The sequence below is a fragment of the Anabas testudineus genome, chromosome 15 (genome assembly GCF_900324465.2).
Source record: "Anabas testudineus chromosome 15, fAnaTes1.2, whole genome shotgun sequence".
NCBI classification, from domain to species: domain Eukaryota; kingdom Metazoa; phylum Chordata; class Actinopteri; order Anabantiformes; family Anabantidae; genus Anabas; species Anabas testudineus.
Window position 1 is genome coordinate 20,951,767 of NC_046624.1, and position 16,499 is coordinate 20,968,265.

General features: G+C 40.8%; 2 protein-coding genes across 5 annotated transcripts; one reads left to right on the top strand and one right to left on the bottom strand.

Moving 5' to 3' along the window:
* Positions 1-27: 27 nt before the first annotated feature.
* Positions 28-13,153, bottom strand: LOC113159116 (clathrin heavy chain linker domain-containing protein 1). Of its 4 annotated transcripts, XR_003298601.1 has the most exons (13): positions 12,911-13,153; positions 12,261-12,448; positions 11,946-12,034; positions 11,382-11,580; positions 10,139-10,254; positions 9,755-9,881; positions 9,565-9,671; positions 8,901-9,072; positions 8,624-8,826; positions 8,145-8,327; positions 7,475-7,698; positions 3,932-4,006; positions 3,535-3,548 (listed from the first exon to the last, which is right to left on the bottom strand). XR_003298601.1 is itself a non-coding variant. In XM_026355649.1 (12 exons), exons 1-11 carry the CDS (start codon positions 13,112-13,114, stop codon positions 7,502-7,504), a joined length of 1,731 nt encoding a protein of 576 aa, XP_026211434.1. In that variant the 5' UTR covers positions 13,115-13,153; the 3' UTR covers positions 28-4,006; positions 7,475-7,501. The 4 variants fall into 4 exon arrangements, 3 of the variants coding, with proteins under 3 accessions (XP_026211434.1, XP_026211432.1, XP_026211435.1); XM_026355649.1 differs by having other exon boundaries at positions 28-4,006; positions 8,678-8,826; XM_026355647.1 differs by having other exon boundaries at positions 28-4,006.
* Positions 13,154-13,348: 195 nt separating this feature from the next.
* On the top strand, positions 13,349-15,864 carry rps27a (ribosomal protein S27a). Its single transcript, XM_026355651.1, has 6 exons — positions 13,349-13,431; positions 13,543-13,607; positions 13,987-14,041; positions 14,820-14,905; positions 15,278-15,409; positions 15,676-15,864. The coding sequence occupies exons 2-6, from the start codon at positions 13,560-13,562 to the stop codon at positions 15,823-15,825; spliced, it is 471 nt and encodes a 156-aa protein (XP_026211436.1). The 5' UTR covers positions 13,349-13,431; positions 13,543-13,559; the 3' UTR covers positions 15,826-15,864.
* The last annotated feature ends 635 nt before the right edge of the window (positions 15,865-16,499 follow it).

A 16,499-nucleotide genomic window follows, 5' to 3' on the forward strand; every position in this document is an offset into this window, starting at 1 on the left:
CTGCCTCTGGAACCAGAACTGTTGGACCCGAAAGATCCAGACTAGGTGGACTACACCACATCTGACCCCCTTCACTTAACCACAACCCAACATTCACCCTCATTAGAGGTGGACGAACTAAAAGTACACAAGAAATTACGGGTACGCTTCAGACTTTACTTCAAGTAGAAAATAGAAATACTCCAACATACTTCCTATACTCGTGGTACTACTGTACTGTGAGTAGTACTCAGAAAATAAAGTAAAAACTTAAGATGAGATCCCGAAAGACAAATTCACACATCACAGCAGAGTCGACCTGACTTTAAAAGTTAAACCAACTCAACTAATGTACAATAAGTACATGTAGTACTATATAGAAATACAGTATAAAAACACAGGTGAGACAGGTGAGGTCAGATCCAGCCCAGGTTCGTGTGAAGCTACGACAGCACTCAGGTGACAGGTGCCTTTAACCGGGGGAACTCAGTCTGAGTTTATCCAGGTTAACGTTAGCGGAGTTTGTTGGACGTGATGGAGACGAGAAGTCCGATGGCAGCAGGGCCTTGTTGGTCTGTTCATCAGCCCTGACGTCCTTCAGCCATGTCCGGTCTGGTCCAGTCTGGATCAGCGCACAGGACTCGTCCCAGCAGCTTTTCTCAGCACCTCTCTGCTGCTAGACGTCCAGACGTCCAGTAGTTGGAGATTTAGTACTACAGACATTTTCAGTCAGTTACTGAAGGACAGACGTTTGATTACTGGTCTGAGTCCAGTGAAACAGAAGAGCTCCTTCTTAAACTGAAATTAGCAGATGAGAATTTACACCTAACAGATGTGAATGACTTCAGATGCATTTCAGAGCTAGTTTTAAGATGTTGCTGGTGCAATGAACTGGAAACCAGTCTGTTCCAGTTCAGAGTTGGTGTGAGGAACTTTCTTTGTGATCTGGTGTCATGATCATGAGCTCTGAACTCAACTGAAGAAAAATAGATTGGATGGACCTGATGATCAGAGAGGTGCCGAGCCACTCAGGGATATAAAAAACAAATGAATGAACCCTGAGGATTCATTCTGACTCTGCACGACCGTGGTGATCCCAGGTATATTTCTACGAACGTAGCTCCACATCTACTGAGTGTTTTGGAAATTGGTTTGATCTGTTCTTTACTGTTTTCTCTTTGTCGTCCTAACAAACGTGTCTCTCCACACAGAATAATAATGTTTCTTTGGAGAAAGATAAAAAAGAAAAGCACATTTTAAAAGGGAAACATGAAGCTGTAGAGGAGCAGGGAGCAGAACACTGCGCTTCACATATAAAGTTACACAGCAAACTGATGACAGGCCACGTTCTAAATATAACAAGTGGATATATAGAGTATATGTATGTATGTCTATTTCAGAGGTTGACACATGTCTGTCTCTCATAATGATGTGAGAGAGACAGAAAGACAGGTGAGGTGGATCTTATCTCTACTCAAATCTCACATGCTTCAGTTTGACACAGTGGGATTTCATTAACTGTCCAATAATCAATTAACTGTGAAGGTCTGAAATTGGGCTTGGCTAATTGTGACTGTATTTCTTACCGCTGGCTGAGGTTTTACAAACCAAACACAGTAACTGATGAAATAAACAGATTAATACATAGAGACCACACCTAGCTGCTATATAATACTTTCAATAGTAATAAAAATGATCTCCACCTCAGCTGCAAGAATAGAATCCACACATTTATCTGAGTCTTTCTAATTTCTAACTTCAAGACAGTACGATTCACTGCCTGTGGCTGTGCAATGTATATTTAAATTAAACCCTTTTGTTCTTAAGGTCAGATTCATTTTCACTTCCCCAGAGCACAAACCAAACTGTTTCTGTCAATGGTTGATTTTATCAAGTCAAATATCAAACAACACATTAAATGTTCCACTTTCACTCAGTGTATGATACATGTATTTTATCAGAATAATAAAATACAATTTATTATGACAGACATGGAATAAAAATTCAAAGGCTGAATGAGTCAAATCTAAATATCAGTACAAAACAAAAAAAGTGCTGCACTCGACACTAGATTACAACATTTCATTACACAGACTGGAACATGTCACTGGGGTTAAAGAAGCAGCACTAGGCTGGTTTAAATTGTATTTATCAGATAGGTTCTAGTATGTTCATGTTCATGATGAGTCCACGCACATAAAAGTTAGTTACAGAGTTCCACAGGGTTCTGTACTTGGACCGATCAATTTCAATCTTTCAATTACTATTGCTATGCAGATGGATCAGCTGGTGAAAGAACCCTGGAACAGGTGCTGGTGCTGGTGCTGGTGCAGCATCTCAGTCCACCACAGAAGTCAACTAAAGAGCTGGTACCGGACCAGACAAGGTGCTCATAAAGTGCTGGAGAGGGCAAACGGTCTTAAAGTAGCATAATCTGGTGCACAGAAAGTCTTCTAAAAATCAAGTGAATATTGGTTCCATTACTGGGACAAACATGCTGAGAACTGAGTAATGAGGGGGAAACACCAGGTTCAACCACCAAAGGCATAAAATGTGACCGTTACAAATCTTCCTGCCACTTCAAGTGAAGCAGGAAGGGGGTTTCATGGGTGAGTCTTTACTATGAAAGATAACTGACAGAATCTGAACAGTTAAGTACTGAAACGAGATGAGTCATTTTGGAGCTGAGGCTCTGAAACTTTATGAACAAGCACTACACATGTAACTCAGTCTGAATTAATGTCTTCACTGATGTAATCCAGCAAATATTAAATAATGATACTAACGTCTAACAACAAATGTAAGGACCAGTAAGGTCACAAATAGCTCTAATGATTTATAGTATATACGTTTTAGGTAAATTCACCTTCAGTCCAATCTCACTCCAGCCCAAACACTCGATTTGTGACCCTTAAAGAACGTGAACACTGCTGCGGCGTTTCCTCCGTCTTACAGCAGTTGTTTTGTTAACAGGAGTCAGCTGACTGGTTCACAGTCACTGGGAGGACTGAGTCACTGTCAGCACAAAGGTGAGTCACTGTGTATGTGACCCGTCCACCCTGGTGCTGCTCTTTGTTTCATTAGGAAAACACTGTACTACTGTGTGTACACAGCTCCTCTCTTTCTACCCGTGTCCAACTTGAGGGACGTTTACCTTGATTGATTCAGGGCTTGTTGTTGTCAGACTGTAAAAACCACTAAAATAAATCTGATTGATTGAACTTGATAAACATCAGGAGTAATTCCAAACTTACTTCTGGACAAGGGTTGAGTTCCACCCTGGACAGGTTGCCACTCCCATTCACACCTGTCTAATTAACCTGCATGTTTCTGCAATGTGTAAATTCCAGGCAGAGCACAACCAGACGTCTGTGACATTTGAACCCTTCCTGCTATAGAAGTTTTTATTGAAGTTGAAGTACTATGTACAGTCTAAAAGTGCCAGTACTGCAACAGTAAAGTGAGTTCTCTGATAGAAACAAAGTATTTGATCCATTGTTGAACTTGATGCAGGTGAATGTTTGAGTCTGGTCCAGATTTGTTCCACACGTCTCCCATAAATCAGGTTCCTGCAGGTTCAGGTCTTGTTCAGTTTAGTTCATGTTAGTTAGTTAGTTCGTGGAAACACTTATATTGTACCACTACTGAGAAAAGGACCAATCATTAATAAAACACCTGTTACACTGAAAACTATCCTCAGCTGTCTTATTTTGTCTACAATCCAATGATCCATTCAGTTTATGTTAAAGTCTGACAAAGCTTTTTCAAACTGTCCACGTTTGTTTAAAAAAATACTAAGATATAGTCTGATCCCAGCTCCTGCCTCACAATATGTCCACACTAAGATTTAGTTTTAACCTTCTAACACAAATGTTTATTAATTTTATTATTTTTAGCACTTATATATAATGAATATATAAGTGCTATATAAATATAATGAATATTCACTGACCAGACTTTTGTCTGTTTGCTGATGGTCGTGTCACTGGATTCGCAGAGGAAGTACTGGACATACTCTAATGCAGACCTGAAAATAGACATAGTGAAGAAAAGTAAAAGGATCTCCAAAGTTATCACCTCGATAATGACAACAACAACAATTCTCAAATGAAAAATGAGTTAGTATAGTTATGTACAGTCGATTATTGTATTTGGCTTAAATTCAGTCCTGGTGAGTGTTTGTTGACCCAGTTGTTGCAGGTTGCTGATATACAGAGTTATCTTTAGTCATCTGATGATGATTGCAGCTGCTCTAATTAGCGATGGTTGCCCAGCAGCAGTTTGGTCTGTTTACAGTGTGTTTTAGAGGAAGTTAACAGGCGCCCACCGACCAGACTTAAATATATACTGTAAATCAAACTACAGGCTGTTTATATGTTGGTTAAAATACAAACTGGGCCCAGATTTCATCACTGTGATGCTGCAGTCTTGATGAGTGGATATGCAAAACAGACCAGCTGAGCACACTGTGATAATCAGACTCCTTTCTACTCGTCATGATTTCATGTTGTGGCTGATGCTGTGTAAATGTTTGGCTTCTCATTCAGCAGCGATGTGAGATGATGCCCTCTGTTTCCTGAGCAGATTACAGCATCACATCATGACCTCTGAGGCTACAGCAGAGAGCTGAGTCACACAAACACGGAGACATTAACAACAGCCTGGAGGCATCGCTGCATCAACAAACCCAGGAAATGAATGACTGAATGTTTCTATTCACAACATTTACCTATATCTGAATAAATGTGCAGATATTATGAGAAAAGCTGTCATTTAGATCTTTTGTTGAGAAATATTCCACTCCTAGTTTCTCTAATGGAAGAACTAGTAGCTTTCCTCTGCACACTGAATATATCTTTGGGGTTTGGACAAAAGTATCAATGTGGGACATGGTCACTACTAAATTTAAAAGTAATTAACTGAGGATTAAAGTAATTTCTAAACGCAGCTCTATCCCTATATCCTCTATATGTCTGTATGTTCTCCTTACATACAGCATAAACCCTGTATCAACAGTCACAGCCCGTCACTATGTCTTACCCCATCTCAGAAAGATTTCCCATCATTAGAGAATATCAGAATATTTTCCATCAAACTAACAGCAACACTAACACTTTTGATCCATGGAAATATCAACTGGAATCAACAGATTCCTGATGTAATACGCTCTGTCACAGGTCTGTGTGTTATAAATACTCAGACATCAGCAGAGACAGTGAAAAATGCTGCGTAACCCCCTCAGCTCTGTCACCAGGGAATTAATTGTTGAGTGAAATTAGATGTGTGTGTGTGTGTTTGCTTCTACTTTCAGTCTCACACTTTGAACACAATGACATTTTCTTTTCCAATTCTGCGTTTGCCTGTTGGGAAACTCGAGTTAAAGTCGCCTCAGAGCTGAGATAATCTGTATCTTCTATGGTGTATTTGACCAGTTTGTTTCTAATTAAATTAAATATCCTGCATTTAAACTGTAAAATAATACTGTAAGTGAGAAAAGACAGTGATGCTGCACAGACATCAGCTCGGTTTTGTGTTAAACTACGAGCTCTTTATAAATCATGGGGACAATTCTTACTTCAAACACAGGACTATTGTTAAAAAACAGACCTGACATATTGTGGAGCCTCCCATTAACACCCAGAGCTTTGATAGAAGCTGATAGAAGCCAAAGACGCTGTGTCATGCTGGGACAGCATCACGGTCACAGTGCAGATCAATACACTGTGACGGAGCCAGGCGGTCATGAGTCAGCACTGAATCTTTGCATCCTCCTCCCTTCTTCTTTTAATATCTTTGTCTCGTCGGTTTTCTCGTCCTTTCTAATTCTTTCTACGTTTAGATCCTCTGTGAAAGCATTTAAATGTATGTTTATAGAATGTTTCATGTGACTGATATTTGATCAGATATCAGATTATTAATACAGATGATGAAAGTCAAAGAAATTAAAATATCTCCTAAATCATTTATTTCTGTTTGTTTTGTCTCTGGGGTTTTGAGTGTCTGTGTAGTCATTTTGTGTGTAATCATATTCATTTTGTAGCTGTTTAATTGATTTTACAACATGTAATTCAACCTATAATAATATAATAATAGTTCTGTTTAGTATCTTTGTCCAGCTTGTTGTACTTTTTCTCGTGGTACTGTTTGTCCATGTGTATCTTGTGCACATTGTTACTGGTCCTGTGTGTAAGTACGCTGAGAGCGGAGTCAAATTCCTTGTTTGGACAAACATACTTGGCCAGTGAAGCTGATTCTGGTTCTGACAGAGCAGGTCAAACAGAGCAGCCTTTGTGTCGGCTTCACTCTGAGCCACATCACAGTGAACAAACACACTCCCACTAGTCTGCAACCACAGTCTGCAGCCACAATGGGCCGACTGTTTACCCAGCATCCTCTCTGTTCATGTTTTCTTGCTGCCTGCTTGTACAAATTAAGAAATTTAGCTTTTGTGCTAAAAGCTAAAGGTAATAACAATAATACGTGAATAAGTGAAAACTTAGCGGCTGGATATTGTAGAGGTTCAGATCCTGGCTGTGTCCTACCTCTAGTACGTACAGTAAGAACGTCTGACATCTAGAAGAACAACCAGTTCACTTTCAGGTCACATTAACAGCATCGAACAGCAAAACCATTCACTGATCCACTGACCTGATGTCAGGGAACAATAAAGATTCTTCATCTACTACTACTACTTCACCACATTCAATGAAATTCTATAAAAACACAACCCTCCATACTAGGGTATGAACCAGAGTTCAAAAGTGACACCTGCTGGAGCTAACAGAGACCTACATACAGTCAGACTTCACATGATACATACTGCATTGCTCCTACACAGCTTTCCAGTAGTAGTAATCCTTCAGGGAGTCAGTCGTAATTTTTGTCTTACTTATGATTTAAGACACTTGTACACAGCTTGAGTAGTGAGGAAGTTTTCAGTTTTACAAGATTACAGGAAAATCATGGACCTATGATCTAACAACCCCTTTTGTTTTTTGATACTGAGCCTGTTATGCTTTTACAGACTCCAGAAAATAATCTGCAGATTATTAATAATGTCTTTGTTTGATTGCTTCTCCTAACCATGAAATTATTATTATTATTAGAGTAGGAATTTGTGGGACGTCTTGTGTGTGTACACAGACGTTCATCTCTGACTTTGTGAACATGTTTGCCACCTGCTGGACACCAGCTGTCACTATTTCTTTATATTTTTTACCTAAACCATTTCACTTCAGCCAAAGGTCAAAGGTCAGCTAGATAATGTAGGCAGGGATCACTGTGACAGGCATGTTTGTAATCACAACAACAACAACAACTGTTGTTGTTTCTCTTTCCATGATTCGGTTAGCCTTTTTTTTTAATGTCACCACACTGAAAATCATGGAAGGTTCTTGGATTCACAGTTCTTAAAGCTTTTATACCAGAACTTGTGTGGTAAGTGTTCTCTGTAACAAACAGGTTAAAACTACTTATTCTTCTGTGATTATTCTACCTGTGTGAGACCTGTCAGGTTCAGTTTTTACAGGAAGACATGTTCCATAAGCCGAGCTCCCTCCAGGTCGGGGGACAGGACTCTGGTCCCACTCTGGTCCAGCAGGATGGACAGGATGGCTCGGCTTAGATCAGATTGGTTCAGCTCAGAGCACAGAGAGGCCACATTAGTCCAAGTGTCAACTGAAGATCTGCAGTCCTCCAGCATCACCTCCTCCAAATTCTCTAAGAGGACCAAGACACACAGTGAGGTCAGAGGTCACCTCAGGTCAGGCGTTATGTTGGTTTGGTTTGTTTATTCTGAGTTTTCAAACTTTCTGCCTTTTGATGACTTTTAAAAAACAACTAACTCCATCAAAAGACTGAAATAACCATGAAAATGTTTCCATTAACACGTACAGTCTGTGTCCAACATATAGCGTACTGGGTGACGTGTTTCTGCATTGCATAAGATATAGGGACTGTTAGTAGTCGGTGGAGGCACAGAACCAGCTCCACAATGACAGCATCACTTTCAGCCTCATCTGTAGAATCCTCCATGTCTCAGCATAAGCTTTAAATAAAATCTAAATAAACAAATTACCAATAAATTACCAAACAGACAAAAAACAATAAAATTGCTACTACTGCCTTTGCACCTACTATAAATTTACATACAACAGCTAATGCACCTCGTCCTTTGCTGATGAAGCTGTTCAGGAGCTGTAGAGCTAACTCCTGCTGCTGAGGGTCAGCCAGTAAATGGGAACAGACCACGCCAGGCGACAACATGGCTGCCCGGCCCTGCTGAGGCTTTGTTAACAACTGGAGGAGAGTGAGGCTCCACGAGTGGCGCAGAATCCACAAACAGTCCTCTGAGACAGAGAGAAGTTCATACAACAACAAAAACCAAATCCGGTATTCTGCCAAACATAAGACATAGTGTGTTTTTACTATTCTAACAGGTATTTTAAAACATGTGCATTGTAAATAAGAAATGTTCATTTTGTGAGGTAATAACTGCAAACACACACACACACACACACACACACACACAGCAGCTGAAATGAAAATTTTGCAGCATTAAGATGAAACTTTATCTGCTCAGGATGCTCATGTTGCTGCTATTACTCATGTTCTGGGGACTGATCTCACACACACAAACACCGACCAGCAGTGAGGTCCTTGCAGTGGTTCATGAACTCAGCTGCACTGTGAATCAGACCTCTCCTGCACATGCTCAGTGCGGTCTTCTTGCTCAGCCCGCAGGTCTCGTAGATGGTGGTGGCCAGCGCCAAATACACGTCAGCAACGCTGGGGTTCTTCTGAGCATGCTCAGTAAGGATGTCACCCAGTTCCTCAGAGAAGGTCAGTCTGAGAGCATAAAGACAGTAAAAATCAGCAGAGATGATAAAACAGTTCACATTTGGAATATTTAAGGTGTTTACTTGTTCTGGGTGACAGCGTGGGTGAGGAGCTGTGAGGCGCCATGCTGCAGGGCACAGCGGACGACCTGCAGGGAGAGAGGAGCCGACAGCTCATCACCGGCCGGGGCAGTGATCAGCAGGGCTTGGGAGAAAAAGAGCAGGGGGGGGACGGACCCCGGGGGGCCCATCACACCTGGAAGGAGAAGAGAGAGAGAGAAGACGAGTGTTTAAAAAACTTTAAAAAACATTTAAGGAGGTGCAGATGTGCTGCTAAAGATATCTGAGCAATGTCCACAGACATCAGGTAGAAAACAACCCAGGACTCAGAGGTTCTGAGACTGAAAGTTTTTGTAAAACTGCACAAATCATACAAGCAGAGAGAGCGAGAGAGAGAGCTATCCAGATGTTTATATTCTATGAAGTTGTGGATGGATTTGCACTGAAACTGCAGGAATAAAGTCGAGTTAAAAGTTACGGCTCTTTAATGACTGTTGCTCTGGCTATTTGTTTGACATATTAGAGTCTCATCAACTAACTTATTAAATCCTGGTTTGACACAGTCCTGGTTTCCAGCGGCTTATTTAGTTGAATATACTTAAAATGTAAACATATCATTTTCTGCTATTGCACTGTGAAAACTTTATTGTGGGGAACATAAATGCACACATCTATCTGTGATACCCACCTTTAAACATGTCCATGGTGTTGATGCTCCTCATGACACCTCGAGGAGATCTGGCAGCGAGGAGAGCAGCTTCCTCATACTGAGCCAAATCAAAGAGCTCAATAAACCTGACAGAGAGAGGGGGAGAAAAGATTCAGAGAGTCTAAAGATGTCAGATAAACTCACCAGAACTCGTTTGTGAAGGCAGCACCTGTGCAGGTATTCTGTTAGGAACTTTGACTCATCGACTCCACTTGGCTCTTCATCCTCAAACAGCTCAGCGTTGATGCTGCTCCCGTTATCATCCTTCACTGCAGGAAAACCTTCACCTTCTTCTTCTTTATTTTAGGAAAATGAAATGTGTTACTCCAAGACAGACAACAACACCAACCTGACTGATGCCTTAATTTCTGCAACCAGGCTGCAGTTATCAGTCACTTAACATTTAATGCTAGAATCATGAAATAAAGCTTAAAACACTGCTGGAAATTATTAAAGATTTAGGACTGACACTTCCAGTATAACACACGATAACACAAGATATAAGACTATATTTAATGAAACTTTACAATTTTCACCCTGGATTCACACTCACCACTGGCCTGTTTAATGTTCTCCAGTGTGGAACCCAGGAGTCCCTCTAGAGGAACCTGTCGTCCCTGCTCCTCCCAGATGGACAGACAGCCACATACAAACCTCAGGCGCTTGTATCTGCAGACAGACAAACAAAAAATGATGAATAGATGATGTCGACCTTAAACCAGCAGCACTGTTTTAAAATGTAGATGGTTTTAATAGAGGGCTCTGTTCGACACCTTAATTACCTGCCTGCCTTGTTTTATTCAAATTATTTCCCACCAACTTTTTCATGTCTTTTTCTAAAAACAGATGGTTAAGTACACTGCCCATCCACAAAAAAAGAAACAAAAACCCACATTCTCATATATTTTGTTGCCTTAAATATAAATGCTTTAAATACGGCACACATTCACTGTAGCATTGTTTCAATAAGCTTCTATAATGTCACAACATTTATTTCCATCCAGAGTTGCATTAATTTTTCACCAAGCTCTTGTACTGATGATGGAGAGTCAGACGCTGCACAAAGTCTTCTCCAGCACATCCCAATGATTCTCATTGGGCTTAAGGTTTGGACTCTGTGGTGATCAATCCATGTGTGAAAATGAGGTGTCCTGCTCCCTGAACCACTCTTTCACAGTTTGAGCCCGATGAATCCTTGTATTATCATCTTGGAATATGTCCATGTCATCAGGGAAGAAAAAATCCATTAATGGAATAACCTGGTCATTCGGTATATTCAGGTAGTCAGCTGACCTCATTCTTTGAACACATAATGTTGCTGAACCTGGACCTGACCAACTGCAGCAACCCCAGATCATAGCACTACCCCCACAGGCTTGTACAGTAGGCACTAGACATGATGGGTGCATCACTTCACCCTCCTCTTACCCTGATGCTCCATCACTCTGGAACAGGGTAAATCTGGACTTATCAGACCACATGACCTTCTTCCAATGGACAGTTCTTAACCCAGTTTTAGTAGTTTCATCAATCTCCTCAGATGTTTTCTTTGCAGATTAACATCTTTTCCACGACCACAGGATGTGTCTTCAGACATGGTTGTCTGAAATGAGGAGCTACTCACTGCATCAGTTTGCGTTCAATAACTTGTTGACAGCTGAACAATAATGATCAATGCAGTAATTATCCAATGGGAGGCTCTGACCTATTAGCTTAGTTAAATCCAGGTGGGGACTGTTTTTTTGGACAAGCAGTGCATTTCTGAAACTCTCTGAAGTGTTGTGTTTTGCTCTTACAGGACTTTCAGATGGTCGTTCTCAGCCCTCAGCAGGCCTCTGAGCTGCTCGGCAGCCTGCAGCTTGGTGTCCAGCTCAGCTTTGACTTCCAGAAAGACAGAGTGACTCTTTCTGTCCAGTAAAGCAGCTCTCTGCGCCTGAAGATGCTTCAGGTGCCTGTCCAGAGCCTCGGCATGCTCTGACTCAGCCACTGTTAAACCTGGGACATAAGAAAGACGATACAGTGAGTATGACTGTCTGGCTGTCTTTGTAGTTGTTTGTAACTGTGCATGTATTTTAGGTAGAGCTGATGTCTTTATAAATGTTTCGCATCTGCATTATTCATTTGTTTTATGCCTTTTTGTAGTAGCATTTGTCTGTAGACATTATATTTCTCTCTGTAATCGTTTTGAATGTCTTCATAGATGTTTTGTGTCTCTTTGTTTTCTTATGTCATGCCTTTTTATTGCCAATCTGTGTCTCATTGTAGTTGTGTACCATGTTTTGTGTTTGTGGTCATTTTATTTCTTTGTAGTCAATTGACAGTCTCTTTATACAAAAGCCCTGGTGCCGCTCACGCAGTACCAGGTATCCATGTGCGCTGCTCCTTTAATGATCTTTGTCTCTTGATCTCCTCTTGAAGTTCTGCTGTTTGCCTGTGAAAACCAGAGATTCTGTAGAGAAACAAAGAGAAAGATGTGTTGTAAGGTATTTTACCAACATACTAACTAACTAATTTTAAATCTGAATTTAAAACTGATTTAACCAATGAGTCTGTGTTTCACTGGCTTTCCTTTGTGTTCAAATATACCATCTTTTAGTTTTAGACTAAAATATCCTCACTATCAAGGTCTTAATCTCTAACTCATCCTCACAAAGACAGGACAACAGCAGACGCACCGGTCTCTCAGCTGGGCGGCTCGTTTCTGGCAGGTTATCATTGATTTAGGATGTAATGTTAAAGACGTCAGAGATCGCTTTGTGGTTCTGGCTTCTTCCTCCCTCGTCTTCAGTTCCCTGATGGTATCATCATATTCAGACTTGATGGTCAACAGAAGTCTCTTATAGGCCGTCGATCGTGTTATCACCTGTCAGAAACAAGTGGAGAAAACAACAGGACAACAACAAAATCGGTTTTATGCTCTGATTCAGATTCAGGAAATAAAATACATCATCTTTTTGAAAAAATCCCCTGTGACACCTACAAACCAGATAAACACAAATTAAAGAAATAGTCTCTGAGTACTTTCACTGCTCTAGTGTTTAATCCAGTGAAGATTTAGCGACTGTCTCTTCGTCATCACTGTCATTTTTAGAGTCTTTGGTTTCATTTTCTTTCTCTTTGACCTCATTTTATGTCCACAGTTGTTTGTCGCTGCAGTTTGTTCATCTCTGTACTTCATCTCATTTTGTGTGACTTCAAATACATTTTGAGGCTCTTTCAGGTATTCTTTGCCTGTTTTACTGTGGTTTTGTTTCTTTTTGTGGCCACAGGTTTTCATTTAGTCGTCTTTGTGTTTCTGATTATTAAATACTTTTCCTTTCCAGACCTGGTTAAACACGGAGCGGTAGGTGATGTACCGGAGTTCGTCCGGTCCCTCCTCTGGACACTTCAGGTACCGTTTCTCATGTTCAATAAAGTCATGAAGAGACTGAAAAAACCTTTCTTCGCCTTCAGATATCAAAGTGTCGGCCGTGGTCTGCCTCTCTTCTGTTCTTGAACACGAACTGTTGGAACATTTTGATTTACTCATATTTTTATGCTAACTCCAGTTAGCTTCTCCTGTGACGCGGTTGTTATGGTTACGGTGAAAGGCTGCCTGGGAAACGTTTTTAATTTTTTTCTATTTTAATATAAACCGGATTCACTGTAGTTAAATTTTAAAATTTTTATTAACAAAAAACGAATATGTTGGTATAAAATAATCAAACAGTCGTTAAATAGAGACAGTTTCAGTGTTTTCGCTCAGGCAGCTCACCGGACACCTGCCCCGTGCACAGGGCTGCAGAAAACCCCGTGGCTCCGGCCGAAAGCCCTCTTCTCATGATCCGCCATTAGAGGGAAGCGGTGGTAAGATCGTGCTCTGTGTTTAAACCCAGAATTCTCTCAAATTAACGGCTCCAATGAGCAAGTTTAAGCACAAACAACGCATTTAAAGTATTTTATGTGTCTCCCGTGTAGGTGGATTGAACGCCAGGATGCAGATTTTCGTCAAAACCCTTACGGGGAAGACTATAACCCTCGAGGTGGGTGAGCCGGACTGTGATGGAGGGCTGCGGCGTTCAGTGGCTGCAGTTTTCCTGAGTGTTACTCACTTTTAGTCAAATAAGGCCGAAAAGCTAACTTAATATTATTAAACTGATGTTGAAGTTAACAACGGTTGTGCTGATAAATGTTCGGTGGTGTGGATATTATGTTGTGCCGTGCGTTATATTTGATGCTAAGTGGCTAAGCTAGCATCTCACTTCAGAGCCCCATAAACACGTGTGAAACAGCCGCGGCTCATGATCGATTTAACACTATAAAATGACACTGAATTAATAAGCCGACGTTGAATCTTCTTAACAAACACTTCGACTGAGCGACGTGGCCCGTTTGACCTGTTCTGTGTCCCGTTTCTTGCAGGTTGAGCCTTCAGATACCATTGAAAATGTCAAGGCCAAAATCCAGGACAAAGAGGGTGAGTGGATCAGCTGCTTTCTGATCAGTGGTTCAGGAAAACCGAAATCATAGATGACAGATGGTCTTACTTCGCCTCACCAAGAGTTTTTAAAGCAAAAGGTTCCAGGATCTGAAGTGAGGATGTGACACTTGGCTGTTTAACGTCACAGTAACGTTCAGTTACTACAGTACTAGAGTACAGTACTGCAGTACTATAGGTTCTTAGGCACCTGCACTAAAGGATTTTTAGCTCTTCATGTGTCCACTACCTTACAGGTGTGAAGCATTTCACCTTTAACCCTCACTGGTTAGATTTGACTTTTTATTAATGACTGTTTTCAGGTACGAACAGTTCAACATGTTTTGAATCAGGAAACGAACCACAGATGAGAAATGTTTGTTTCGCTGCAGATTATCGCTCACGATTCGTTGAATCAGTTTCAACAGTGCTCTTCTTGATGTCTAAGATAAGATATTCTTTATTGATCCCACATTGGGGAAATTCAATTGCTACAGCAGGTCAGTGCAAAAAGAACAACAGCAATGTGCAAAAAGAATGAGAGGGTGTGCAAAAATACAAAAGTAATAATAATATATAATAATATAATATAATAATGTCTGCAGTGTGAAGAAACTTTTCTCATCACTAACAAACGTTGAGGTTGTTGAATATTGAAAGATTAAAACGTTAAAGCTCAGCTCACCAGTTTGACACTGGCGATTGTAAGTTCAGGTACACAGTGTGGTCTAGATTCCGGTCCAGAGGTGGTCCTGATGCACTAGTCTTGTGTCTGCAGGTATCCCTCCTGATCAGCAGAGGTTGATCTTCGCTGGAAAGCAGCTGGAGGATGGACGGACACTGTCCGACTACAACATCCAGAAGGTGAGAAGGCAGGAAAAGACTGAACGCGTTCAGCCTCCACTTTGACTTAATGTTGACTTCAGTCCGTGTGTAGAGGTTTAATGACGCCACAACAAAGGACTGTCTGCTGGTTGTTGGAATGTCATCCTGGAAATCAGTTTTCCTCCAGAAAGATAAAGGAAAGAACAGGAACAGTCCAACACGTTGAGTTTGAACGGTATCGAAAACACAAGGTTCAGGTCTCCTGCTGCAGTTTAGAAGCTGCTTGTAAAAGCGAGATTTAAAAAAAAAACTTCATTTAAAAAGTTGTTAGATAAGAAAATGGTTAAAGACAGCTGGACTGTGGTTGTTCTGTGTAACAGGTTTGTGTTGGATATCTCTTCTTCTCTGCAGGAGTCCACCCTGCACTTGGTGCTGAGGCTGCGTGGTGGTGCCAAAAAGAGGAAGAAGAAGTCCTACACCACCCCCAAGAAGAACAAGCACAAGAGGAAGAAGGTCAAGCTCGCTGTGCTCAAATACTACAAGGTATCAACACCGGAGCCGCCAAACGGCCTTTTTACTGTCTGAGCTTGTTGAAGCATTTAAATCTGCAGTTTTATCGCTGAGCAGAAGCTAAAAGTAAAACGTTAGTTAAGGTTTTGTTTTTGCAGAAGTTACTTTTTACAACTTAAATTGTAAACGACTTAAACGTGACTTTGTCACATGGACATTCGGTATAATGCTCCTGTCTGAAGCCTCTAAATGACCAGTTTTGCTGCAGAAGCTTCAGTGTTGTCGTCTGATCTTCACAGGTGGACGAGAACGGAAAAATCCACCGGCTGAGACGCGAGTGTCCGGCTGACGAGTGCGGCGCCGGCGTCTTCATGGCGAGCCACTTCGACCGTCACTACTGCGGGAAGTGCTGCCTCACCTACTGCTTCAACAAACGCGAGGACAAGTAGACAGGGCGAGAAAAATAAAGACGAAAACCTTTGACACCACTCAGAGGCTCCGTGTTTTGTGTGATTCACTGAACTTTACTGACGAAGGTGAAAGGTTTTAGTATTTCTGATAAATGGTTTTAACAGAATAGTTTTTAATGTGATGTCACCTGATAAAATCAGTAACAAATTTCATTGAATTAGTCTGAAACTGACCTTTTGAGACTAAAGGTGTTGTATAAACAGTTCAAACGTCTCAAAGTCAAAACTTTTTCTGTAAATTTGTTTAGTTGAAATACGAAAATGTTCAACGATTTTAAAGTTAAGTCAAAAACCGACTTTTAAAGATGTAAATAAAACACCGATAAAATGTTTTACCAGTGAGCTGCAACAAACAAATGATCAGGTTTGTAGTTCTGATCTTTTATTTTAAATGAAGTTTGGGTTTTTTAGGAAATTCTCCATTTCGATTAAGATTTGGAGCTGAGTGATCAGTTTTTGAAACACTTAGATGATTTAAATCAACAGCTGCTGCTTTGCTCAAGTTATTATATTCTATATATGATGTCACTGAACCTACCTCAGTGTTCATTAGAGCATAAACATCTGAAATACTTGATCTTCCAATAATCCAGCTTTCTGTTCCCACCTGGTTCTGTGTTTGAGAGACAGTTTGTGCAGCAGGTGGCGCTCTG